This window comes from Stegodyphus dumicola, chromosome 6 (assembly GCF_044657685.1).
Source record: "Stegodyphus dumicola isolate Sdum_Otavi_A_Nest chromosome 6, ASM4465768v1".
Taxonomy (NCBI): domain Eukaryota; kingdom Metazoa; phylum Arthropoda; class Arachnida; order Araneae; family Eresidae; genus Stegodyphus; species Stegodyphus dumicola.
The window spans coordinates 70,723,224-70,735,602 of NC_140773.1; the positions used below are offsets into that span (position 1 = coordinate 70,723,224).

Below are 12,379 nucleotides of genomic sequence, written 5' to 3' on the forward strand. Positions count from 1 at the left end.
ACGTCATTAGGAAAATCTCCCTTTGGAATAGTTTTCTGTTTAAAAATGATCATAGGCTTTAGCTTGTCACCGTTTGCGGCACAAGCTAACACACATGTAAATGACATTCTTTCATGCCCCGTCGTAAGCACAGATACAGTTTTTGCACCAGTTTCATTAACAGTTCTGTTTGCAGGAGAGTCGAAAGCTAACAGCGTTTCATCCATATTTATTATCTGTGACCGAAGAAGTTTTTTTTTTGTCAATAATATCTGTCACATATTTTAAAAAGATGCCTTTTTATCCTGCCAGTCCATTGGTAATTGTTGCCCAACTGTTGTTCTAGTAAGCACAGAAATATTTTTTCTTTTCATAAATCTGCTACACCAGCAAGGCCCTCCTTTGAAATCATTTATGTTCATTTGCTTTGCTATAAATTTTGCTTGTAAGCGAATTTTTACAGTCGAAATTGCCATTCCTTTTTTTTCGTTGCTCCTTTATCCAGTTTGCAAGGTCGTCCTCTAGATTCAGCCACCTTACAGCCACTTCTTTTGGCTCGTTTCTGTCGTGGCATATTTTAAGTTCTTCTTTTTCAGTTCTCCAACGTCGAATACATCTCTCGTCCACTTCAAACTCTCGAGCTGCTGCTCTATTTCCAATTTGTTCAGCACGTGAAATTACATTAAGCTTAAAACCAGCAGTATAGCTTCTGTGCCATTTAGGTGCCATTTTAAAAAATTTTCCGCTCTTAAAAACTATCCAACAAGTACTTGTATTTAAAGTTAAAAACTGTCCAACAAGTTAAGTTAAAAACTATCCAACAAGTACTTGTACCCAAACTGATGGTATCTGTATCTGGCAGAATGCCAAGAAAAATCGATTCATGCTGAAGGGGAAATATGTCAGAGTTCGTTATTGCGAGGCAGGTGGAGTCGTGTCCGCCTTTGAAAAAAAATTTCAGAAAAGGCAGGGGTAGAGAGAGGATGGTTCCTGAAAGATTCATCGAATGGCAGAGGAGAGATACTATTCAAAATGATGAGAATGCTGATTTCAAAGGGGGAAGAATGTTATTGTTCTGAGATCCCATTTAGGGTGAATAAGGCATGTAGGTCCATTCAAGGGAAAGAATGTAAACAAAAGAACGTTCACAAAAAGCAACTGAGTGGTCTTTTGTGTTGGAACAACTGAGTGGTCAGTGGTCTTTTGTTTTGGAACAACTGAGTGGTCTATGTACAATGACAACGCCATCCAAACTATGTACAATGACAAAGTTATTCAAACTATGCACAATGACCATCAAAGGAAATATTTTATTTTTAGTGCACCTAAACGCCGCACCCGCTGAAAATTTAAGTTTTAAACATGTAAACACCGGGGCGTTTCTTCCAGAAATTACAGTAATTTATATCCTTATTCATAAAGGGAAAGAAAAAAGAAGAATGGCCATATTATCAGAATTTGCCGAACTCTGGCAAGCATTGTGCATAAACATTCTTCAGGCAACCACACTCATAACAATCTTTCTGTCAAATGGCACTGCATTCTTTTTGTTCTATTCCAACAGTTTTTATATACAAATCATGAAGTTTTCTGCCTTAAACTCAATTTTAAAATATTTGTAAAATTTGCTGGCAGTGAAAAAAAACTGTGGCAAAATTTCTGCGGGAACACAATGTTTTTTGTTATAAAATGGTTAAAGGAAACAATAATTAAATATGTGTGATATATAGCCTGCTAGCAATGCTGAAGTTCTGAGTGATGCCAAATTTATACAGTTCTCTGATGTTTTTTAAGCAAATATAGTATGCTGTGTACACGGAAAGAATAAATGATACTATTTGTTTGTGTACTTATGAGAAATAGAGATAGTTTGGGAATATTTTTCTAAAAGTCACAAAAATCACCAACTTGCACCTGATAAGTAACTTTTACCTTTTCATTTGTAAAACCTCACCAAATTGTGCCAAGGTGGTTGTGTAAGTACTTCTTCACCTTGGTTTTGTGTAAGGTCAGTTAATTAAAATTATGAATTAGACAGTTTAGTTTTTATAAAGGAAGGGTGTAAATTAAATGCTAATTCTGTTTCTTCGTCATTTTATTTTCGAACTTACAGAACCCTGACATTAAAAAAGTGTGCATCAGTGGGTATAATGTGTGACTTTATTTGGAAATAGATAAAAAATTAGGATGCATTATGAAAAATTATGTAAAGGGATTTAAGCTTTCAATGTGCTGTATCTGTAAATTGTATCTATTCATTTTCCTAAAGATTGATCTATTCCTCTAAACTTCTGCTGGAATGATTGGCATAAATTTGGTGGTATCTTTGCCAGCTTTCATGGTCAGTGTGATTTCAAAATCATATATGATATTTTACTTTTGTACTTTAATGACCTATTAAATACTTATTTAAATGGTGTTTTATGTCTAAAATGCATTTTTTTTTAAAAATCTTACATAATTTTAAATGTACATTTTTAATAATAAAACTGATAAGTAAAATGACTGTTTTTATAATTTTTTAATGGAAGTTTTTTTTTCCATTAATTTTGTTTGTCTAGCATGAATTGCATTTTTTATATGCTCAACTATCTGGAACTTTCATGTATCTGGCATTCGGCATTTTCTGAACACTCTTGATTGTTGAGCTTTTGCTGTATTTAGCTTCTTATGTCTTCATAAATATCATAATAATTCCATGTTTTATTTATTTATTTTATGAAAACTGTATTTTTTCATTAGATAGTTTCCTTTTTTATGTTATTTATTTTAGGTCTGCAGTATTAATGTCGGATATACTTTATTTTTGTGGAGAAATTGATCACAGAGTTAGGCCTTTAATACATGCTGTTAAAAAATGGGCAAAGGAAGCATGCATTACAGCAGAAAGACCTGGCTCATACATTACAAATTTCGGCTTATCGTTATTAGTGCTGTTTTTCCTTCAGAATAGGCCATCACCTATTTTGCCTCCTCTCAAAGATGCATTGTTTATTATAGGTATGTAATTTCAGTCATAAAAGTAATTTGTTTATTTGTAGTTCATTATAGCCATAAAGTATATTTATCTAGTTTGATATGTTAGGAAAACAGTTGTGTGTTTTAGTTCCTTGTTGATTGCATAATTTATTGCAACCAAAAAAATATACATGAAATAAATAGTCGTTAAGTTTAAAACATTTGCTATACAAGAACAGCCTATGCCATAATGAATAATATACTCTTTATTTACAATAAAAACAAAACTATGCAGTATTTGCATCAGTTTTTCATTACTTAATTAGCACTTTGATGAAAAGCATGATTTCTATTTTTCTGCTGTTTTCTGAAGTTTTAAATTGTTACCAGTTTGTGATTCTTAAATGTTTTGAAATAAATAAGCTAGATGAAAACTTAAGCCCCATTCACATGCAACGCTCCTTAGCACAGCTTCCGTTAGCAAGGGGAGAAAAAGGAGACATGAAAGAGTTTCGTTTTTAGGACCCGTTCAGAAGACCACCGTCTTCCTTCCGCTTTACACCTAAGCCTCTGTGAACAATCACATCTCCGAATTGGCAGATTTCTAATACTGCCAATTCAGAGACGTGTAATACTGTTTACACATTTTTAACGTTGTTTACTGTTGTTAATTTTGTAATCTGGACTTTCGCAACTGGTACCTGAACTTTCGTAATGGTTCCTGAAAAATATAGGCGTTTTAATTATTATTATTATTATTTTATAAGCTGTTATTTAGTTCACTCTTGGTGCTTGTCGCTATTTTTAAAAGATGGTCATGGATTTTTAAACTGCTTCCCGATAAGGTATAGAACTCAAACTTTGTACATACACTGCTTGTGGATGTGGTGTCACACTTCTGATTTTTAGAGGACTAAATTTTTTTTCAAATTTAAAGTTGAAACGAGTTTTTGCAAATATTAACAAATAAACTGAGAATCTCAGAATATTATAGTTTGCACCATAACACACTGTGGAGGAAAAAAAATTAAATGAAATTTTTAGCATAATTTTTTTAAAAATATTTTGGGAGAATTTTTGAAAATCGTTCATATTTTTAGACTTCTTGACGCCCATTAATTTTAAAATTTCATATCTAAAAATATATCGGTTACAAACTTCCGACATTTTTACAGCTTATAAAACAAACGTTTTGCATTAAAAAAATGATACAGGAAATTAATTAGATGATTTTTTTTTACTTTTTTGAAAGATGTGCAATGAAGGAGAATGGGAAATATTGGTTCTTCTTGGGCATCAATTCGAAACATCGGTTTCAAAGTAATAATCTCATTATACCACACTATTTTTATGACATTATTTATGCTATATAAGTTGTTATTGGTGCCAATTGTTAGTTCAGCGTTAGATTGGAGATATTTCTGAGTTAACTTTCTCTTAAGATGCATTTTGCATTCCGTTGTGTTTAACGTTCTTATTAGATTGAAGCATAACTACTGATTATACTTAGTGATATTCTAAACACTTGTACGAGTATTTCTGTGGAAAATTCCAGAACTTTGAAGTGTTTCTGTTGATAAAATAAATTTAATTAAGCTATCATCGGATTTGAGTGCAATGACAATCATTTACTAACTATTATCAATCTATTACAAACCTGTACGCACGCAATAATATTATAATTAATTAATGTATTAAATTGTTTTGAACGTGTTTTACAAAACAGAAACAGGTAAAGAAAAATTCTGCTTCCGTTTTATGAGTTTTTGCAATTTTTCTGGTCACATAAGGTTTTAAAAAAAGGTTTGTAATTTATGTTTATATTTACCAATTAAATAAATAGCACTAGGTTTGATTTATATATATATATATATATATGTGTGTGTGTGTGTGTGTGTGTACTGAAATTCAGTAATAAAATTTTAAAGATTTGAAATCCTTAAATGTATATTTAGACAGTTTGTATTCCTTAATCTGCAAATGCAAACTGAGAAACCTTTTGCATTTTTTTCAATAAATCCTTTTACTTAAAGTCCTAAAACATATACAGGTATGGACTAATTTTTTTATTATTTTTACTGCTTATTTAAAATTATATACTTTATAGAAACAAGAATAGGTTTTGCAAAATACTGAAAGGAAAAAATTATTTGAAATGAAAATGTGACTGAGATCATATTTGTTTTAAAAAGATTTTAGATAAGAGTGTATTTTTTCCTCAGAAACTAATTCATTAATTTCAAAATCATTCCTTGAAGTTATTAAGAACACTCTAATAAATACAATAAAAAAACTGGGGGGAGACATTAAAAATTGTAGGAGAAGAAAAACATTTTAATTGTAAAATTTTTCTTCAAAAATTTAAATTAAAAAAATACTAGCAAAAACTTTTTTTTCAGCTTAAAATTGTTTTGTTTCACAAAACCATTTAATAATATTCATACAAAGTAGATGAAAATGCTTAAATTTTAAAAAAAAAAAATCATTCAAAAGAGACCGAGTCCCTTGTCGCGTTGAAGCCGATATGCACTTGTCTTTTCTTTAGTTTTAATTTGAACGATATTTCTAGAATACCTAGCATCAGATAACCTTGTCTGTATTTGTCTATAATTTGCGTATCTTGTACAGTTCTATCTAATTTTTGAGCGGATGCTATCACATCCCCAGACATCTATCAGCGCGATTGTTTCGCTGACAGTCCAGCAAGCAGAAACTAAAATTAAGTGAACCGCGCAGTATAGTACAGGAAATCTCCCCATTTGCCCTGCTCCCGAGAGGTAAGGAATATTCAACCAAGTTCTACCTCCAATTCGGCGAGGCAGTTAATGCTTGTCCCATGTGAACGGGACACGTTGGAAGAACCGGTTTACGCTACCGGTTGAATCTGCTCTTGTGAACGGGGCTTTAGACATTTATTGTAGTTTCAAGCAATAGCAATTTTCATATAGGTGAAAATAGTTAAAAATAATTCATCACAAGGAAGAATGCTCTAATTCATCTTCATGAAGGACTCCTAAACTTGCAGATTACTGGGAATGAAACTCTACAACTTCACAGTTGTAAGTATACAGGAGGCTAATTGCCCAGAGAGTAAAAGGCTAAGATTGAGTGGTCAACTCACTCTTTAGTGTGCAATAAAACATCATAATCTATAAAAATTAGATCTTTTAGCAGAAAACTGTGATAACTGAAGAAGTTACACTTTCACTGAATTTTGATTCCTAAAAAGCATAAAAGACTTTGGTAGCGCTGTACATTCTCTAAGAAGAAATGTTATGAATTTAGCAATTTCTAACACATTTGACATTAGTGTTGACAGGTATTCATAACTATTATTAAAGCAAACTGTGTTATTTATTCTGTTGATAATCACTTTTATAACTGTTGCAAATTAAATATTTTTTTAAAGTCAACAAATTTGTACTTATGACTGAAAATTAACTCTGTGCTGTTTTATGAAATAAGATTGTAGTAACCAGAATTTTGGTACACGTCTTTTAGCAAAGCAGCAACCAAAATATTCACAAGTGTATTAAAGACACTTTACAAACTAAACATGCAACCATGCCAGACTTTGTGATTGAATATGTTTTGATCTAGATCAGGGACTCTCAGCCTTTTTCCTGCATTGACCCCTTTTAAAAGAATGGTTTTCTTTATTCATCCCTTGCATTCTTCTGTAGCATATACAGCATACAGTGTAATTATAATGCAAATAATTTCACATAAATAAATTTAAAATAACAATTAGATTAAAACAAAAGTTAAAAGAGCTCTTTTAAAACAAAAGTTTTTATATTTTTAAATCTACAAATATAAATAAATTTATAAAAACAAAATCAAATTCTATTTGCAAAAAATTTCAGTTTAATTAATGTGATGACTGCACTTGATATTTCAATGTAATTTTAAAAAATATTTTACATAAAATTGTATATTTTAGTTTTTAAATCACCTTGCTCAAAAGTATTCAGCCTCTTTCTTGTATTCCATAGCAAATTATTGACTCGGGGAAAGCCTACTTCTACTAGGTCAGAATGAGGAAAAAGTCAATAATGTTATTCAGCATTAACTTATATTTTGAGATATTTCTTTTAAAGGATTTTTTTAATTCCTAAACTTAGCTTAAACATGTACTTTGCTTAAGACTTGTACTTGAACATACTTCTTCAATACAATCAGCTCTTCTTTCATCATAATACTAAGATCAAATATATCACAGTTCAGTGATTCTCTGAGACATTCAGATTTTAAATGTCTTGGAAGGGAATACTAAAATCTTTTTTTAAATTTTGCATGTGGCTAGTATATAACAATATATCTTCTATGGAAGTTGTGCATTCTTTGTTATTTTTTTGGTTGTGTTTTCTTGTGTACCTGCATTGCACTTTGCCCTTTTCTCTTAGTATGGTATATTTTTTGTTAAAAAAACAGTGTCATCTTTTAACTGGTCATTTTTGGAGTAATTTGAAAGTTCTGTGTTATTACTATGAAAAGATGATATCATATGTAGAGGCTGTATGCAAGAAAAGACAACAAAGAATAGCCCACTTAGAATCACTTGAATGTTATGTGGAGTAAATAACAAAAGATATAACACTTTTGAAGGATCAGTCTAGGTTCCTTTTAATCAGCAGTGTGCTGTATCCAGGTCTGAAATAATTGCTGAACAAGAAACTATATGCAACAGATTGAGTATAGAAAATAGTCTTCCATTTTGTATTCCATGTGTTATTTATTCAAAGAACTATAAATTCTCTGAGGTACTGGCAAGAAATACTTGATCATCATGCTGAACTACATGCTAACTACATACTAATGTTCTGGGTCTTTTCCCCCCTCATGCAGATTAGTTCCTTATCTTATTAAACAGCTGTAGACATGTAGTTTTTCTGAAAAATTGGCAGAATTGGGCTATGGACTTATGAATTTCATTGTAAGACTTTAACTCATGTTGAGCAATTATGAAATTACCCAGGAAGAGAAATGCCTGCTATTTGTCCTCTACGAAGGTCTGTAAATGAATACTGACAGTATAAATAAGGAATGCTATGTGGATAATCAAACAAGTAGACTGTTTTTGTCTTTTCCTTTCTTTTAACATTTTTACCTATTCATATTTTTTTCAGTTTTCCAAAAAAAAAAAAAAAAAAAAAAAAAAAAAACATTTGCGTTATAGCTTTTTTCTAAAGTTTGATTAATGCAATAGGTACATATACTACACTGGTTATCATAAATTAAGGAAAACTCACAAAAATAGAGATAACTCGATCAAAAATAGCCAAACCGTGTAAAATTTGAATATGTTGCCAAGTAAGAGTAGCTGAATAAAACTGCAATATGCAAATTAGTGGCTCTGCACTCGGAATACGTCATCTGCGAAGAGAATAAAAGACCATGTTTGAGAGCAAGCCCACATATTTCACTGTGACAGTGACATCAGAAATCTGAGATAGCCAATTCGTAACAATTAACCTCCAGGCATCATTTGCCTGCAGAACTGGAGAGCCATTGGGAGACTAGAGGCAGGATAAAGTCAAACAGAAGTGGCCAGATGACTAAATGTGAGTCCTTCTGTGGTTCATAGACTTTGGAGGCGATTTCAAACCACAGATTTGGCATCTAGGAGGTTCAGCCAAGGACGGCCAACTGCTGCGACAAGCGCCAATGACTCTTCTTAAATCCTCCCTTGCTGCAGCTACCGGAAGGTTTGTGTCAACGTCAACTGTGCGTAGAAGGCTTCAGGAAGGTGGTCTGTATGTGAGGCGACCAGCCATTTGTGTGCCGCTCACGTCACGCTATAGGAGGGATTGTTTGCAGTAAGCGCAACATGTCCACTGGACGCCTGATTAGTGGAGGGCTCTTCTCTTTACGGATGAGTCTAGGTTTAGTCTAGAAAGTGATGGTAGGCATTATTTGATATGGAGAGAACCTGGAACCCATTTTCATCCGTCAAACATGCGTTAAAGAGATGCATATGGAAGAGGCAGTCTCTGTGTTTGGGGTGGCATCACTTTGGATGGACGCACAGACCTCCATGTCTTTCCAATGAAAATCATGAATGCTCCGGTTTATGGTGATGACATCCTTGATGCTTATGTGTGCCCATGTGCCGGGGCAATAGATGATGCTTTCCTGTTACTGGACTTTAATGCAAGACCACACAGGGTTCGCATCGTAAATGATTATCTTCAACAGGAAACAGTTATGTGCATGGAGTGGCGAGCTAGATCCTCGGACTTGAATCCTATTGAGCACACGTTTGGGATGCTTTAGAGAGACATCTAACTGCTCTCAATCCGCCCCCTCAGACCCTTGGCACGCTTGCAACTGCTTTGCTCGTGCTTGCAACTGCTTTGCTAGAGCAATGGCTCTCGCTTCCTATGGGACTGATAGACTGCATAATTGAAAGCATCACGCATCGCTGTATGTGCTGTATTGCTTCTAGAGGTGACCATATTCCATATTGAAGGTACTTTTCCTATAGGAAACTGACAGCTTTGATTTGTTCATTTTATACATGGGCTAATTTCTATACTACCATAATTGTCTGGTAATTTACTTTTATGTTATTTGATACCTTACTATGTGTTGTATATTGTGGATAAGTTTCATAAAATTCTACATGTAACTTTTTCAGTAATCGTGATTTTTCCTTAATTTATGATAACCAGTGTACATGCAGCTGTGGAAAACTTCTTATTCTTAATACTTTTTTGAAACAAATTATGTAAGTTTTTTCCATTAATATCTAAGGAATTATGTATGAAGGTTGATGATGAATGAGCAGCAAATATAGATATTGATTTTATGATTCAAAATTTTTTCATATTTTAGATGTAATTATCAATTTTTCCATTTTATAAAATTTTCTATATTAGATATGAAGTTAGATGCATTAAAAACGTGTTACATTAAAAAATACTTTTTTTTAATACTAGTAAGTTACTTTTTTTCATATTTTATATAGGTGAAGATCTAACTGTAGATTTTAGGATAGAGTATTTAAAACCACTTTCAGAATGGCAGACGAAAGCATCTTTAAATAAAGAATCTTTAGGTGAGTGTCCTAAGGTGAATTTTAAAACCATTTAAATTTTGCAAGAAGTTTTTTTTTTTAAATATTGTATGTAAAATGCTCTATATCCTCAAAATCCCCATGCCTGATGTCTCAAAATCACTAGTTTTTTTTTTTTTTTTTTTTTTTTTTTTTTTTTTTTTTTATGTGAAAATAGATGTTTGAGTCCTTTGCTAAAAGCAGTTTTAAGTAGTTTTGACCAATCATCCAGAATTATTCCATTCCTAAAGAATCATCCAGAATTATTCCATTCCTAAAGAATCATCCAGAATTATTCCATTCCTATCTTAACCATCCTCAAAAATTAGGTTGCATATGAGTCATCTCTGTATACAGTCTTTAAAATTATGCCTCTTAGAAAATCAAAAGACGTAATTAAAATATAATTTTACCATTTTCTTGTTTTGTTTTCTTTATGTATGTATTTATTAGTGATGTAGAATTATATTGTTGGCTGAAAGTATACTTTCACATATAACTTAATAGCATCCGTATGAAATGAGTGGAAGCCTTAAAAGCAGCAAAAGAATTTTGTGTAATTATTCTGTATCTCCTTCAGAACATTTTCATGAAAATTTTACACCTTAATAAATAAATAATAATCACCATATACTCAAATATATAATTATTTTTTGCTTTACTTTTGTTTCTAAAATTTGGTAGTGTCCTATAATTGAATATTTTGGTAATTACAGGATGAGAACAAAGATTATTCTGAATAGAGCGTAGTATAATTGTCATACTGTTATACTATAATTATGCTGTTTAAATAACCACACAGCTAATCATGATGTAAAAACTACCATTAATTATCTACATGTAAAAACTACCAACCATTTTTAGCTACCATTTTCATACCATAGTCCGAGGATCTAGCTCGCCACTCCATGGTAGTTTTTACATGGAGTTGACCATTTAAACTACCATTTTTAGCTAACCAATTTCAGTTTATGGCTGCATTCATTATTTTAGTCACTGGTATGCCTGAAAACAAGGAGGTAGCAATATGCTACTGCAAACTTTTCTATCTATGCACAGTAAATTTTTATGCATGGTAAATTTTTCTTTATGAAGTACTATATTTAATTAGTTCACCTTTCATTCTAATAAAAATCATCATATTTTTATCAGATATGTACTGTAGCAAAGTTCTTAAAAGAATTTCATTGTTTTGGTCAAATATCTGTATTTTCTATTTTAAACCATACGTCAAAACTAAAACATTTTCAAATACATCTTCAAGTGAAAAATCTTCCAAATAAATTTTATTTATTTATTTATTTTTAAGTTCTTTGTGTATTAAGGACATCTTACTTTTTCTCTGTTTGTATGAGAGCAACTTTTCCTTAACTTTTTCTCATCTAATTAACTCATTCCGAGTACTTGATTGAAGCATAAAAGTAAAAGAAGCGAAATTTGTTTCGATTTAGTTTAGTAGGAAACCTATTATTGGTGTTAATTATTTTTTAATCAAGTAGATGAAAAATGCCTTTCCAGCATATATTCTGAAAATGCACTTGCATATTTTTATTTAATTTTCCTATTATGGAAATTATTTTGAGACTAACATCAAAAATATTATTTGTGCAAATACTTATAATCTTAGTGCAAAAGGAATTCTTCATAAATGAAGAAATTTATCAATAATTGTCGTTACTGAGTTACTGTTTACATATATTTAAAAATTTATTGTGAAAAAAATAAACAACATTCAATGTATGTTTGAACTTAAAAATTAGTTTAAGCTTATGTTTTATGTGTACTATGATTCCGTATGCCACTAGCTTAGGTATAAATACATATAATTTCATGATTTAAAAATCTTGACTCATATTGTCTGTTATATGATTCTTGAAAGCTTTTCGATTTTCAAGGAAATACTGAATGAAACTGAAGACACTCTTAAAGCAAAAGATAAGCAAGTGAACCCGGCTACGCCACCAGTCTTTATTTCTGGTTTCAGATGCGAGAAGCTGAAGAACCAGCTGTTTAACCCTGGGACATATCATCAAATCCCTGTTAACCGAGGGCCCACCAGCAGCCGAGCGGTAAAGACGCTGAACACTGGTAGTTCGGTCTGAGGTTTGAATCCCGCGAACGGGCTGGCTGCATGGGCGTTTTCATGGTTTTCCCCATCTGTAATGTGTATACAAGCCAGTTTCCCTTAGAAAGTCCTCCACGAAAGGCATCCGTCCCCTTAGGCAGATAGCCCTCGTGTGCTTTGCCATAACTGAATAATCCTAATCCATCCCTGTTAACCGAGACAAATTGCCTAAAATAGTTCTGGCTATTCCATTTGGATTGTGCGAGTTCCATAAAGGCCCATTTGGTTTGCACAAAGCAGGCCAAACATTCCATAGATTT

At 32.1% G+C, this 12,379-nt stretch overlaps 1 protein-coding gene across 4 annotated transcripts in view; it reads left to right on the plus strand.

The window, feature by feature from the left end:
* Positions 1–12,379, plus strand: part of LOC118194522 (poly(A) RNA polymerase, mitochondrial-like) — a 63,265-nt gene that overhangs the window by 46,102 nt on the left and 4,784 nt on the right. For all 4 annotated transcript variants that reach the window (XM_085818501.1, XM_085818502.1, XM_085818505.1 and 1 more), the window contains 2 exons: positions 2,753–2,979; positions 9,908–9,997. In XM_085818501.1, the coding sequence (XP_085674627.1) occupies positions 2,753–2,979; positions 9,908–9,997 (317 nt within the window). The remainder of the gene's footprint in view (positions 1–2,752; positions 2,980–9,907; positions 9,998–12,379) is intronic.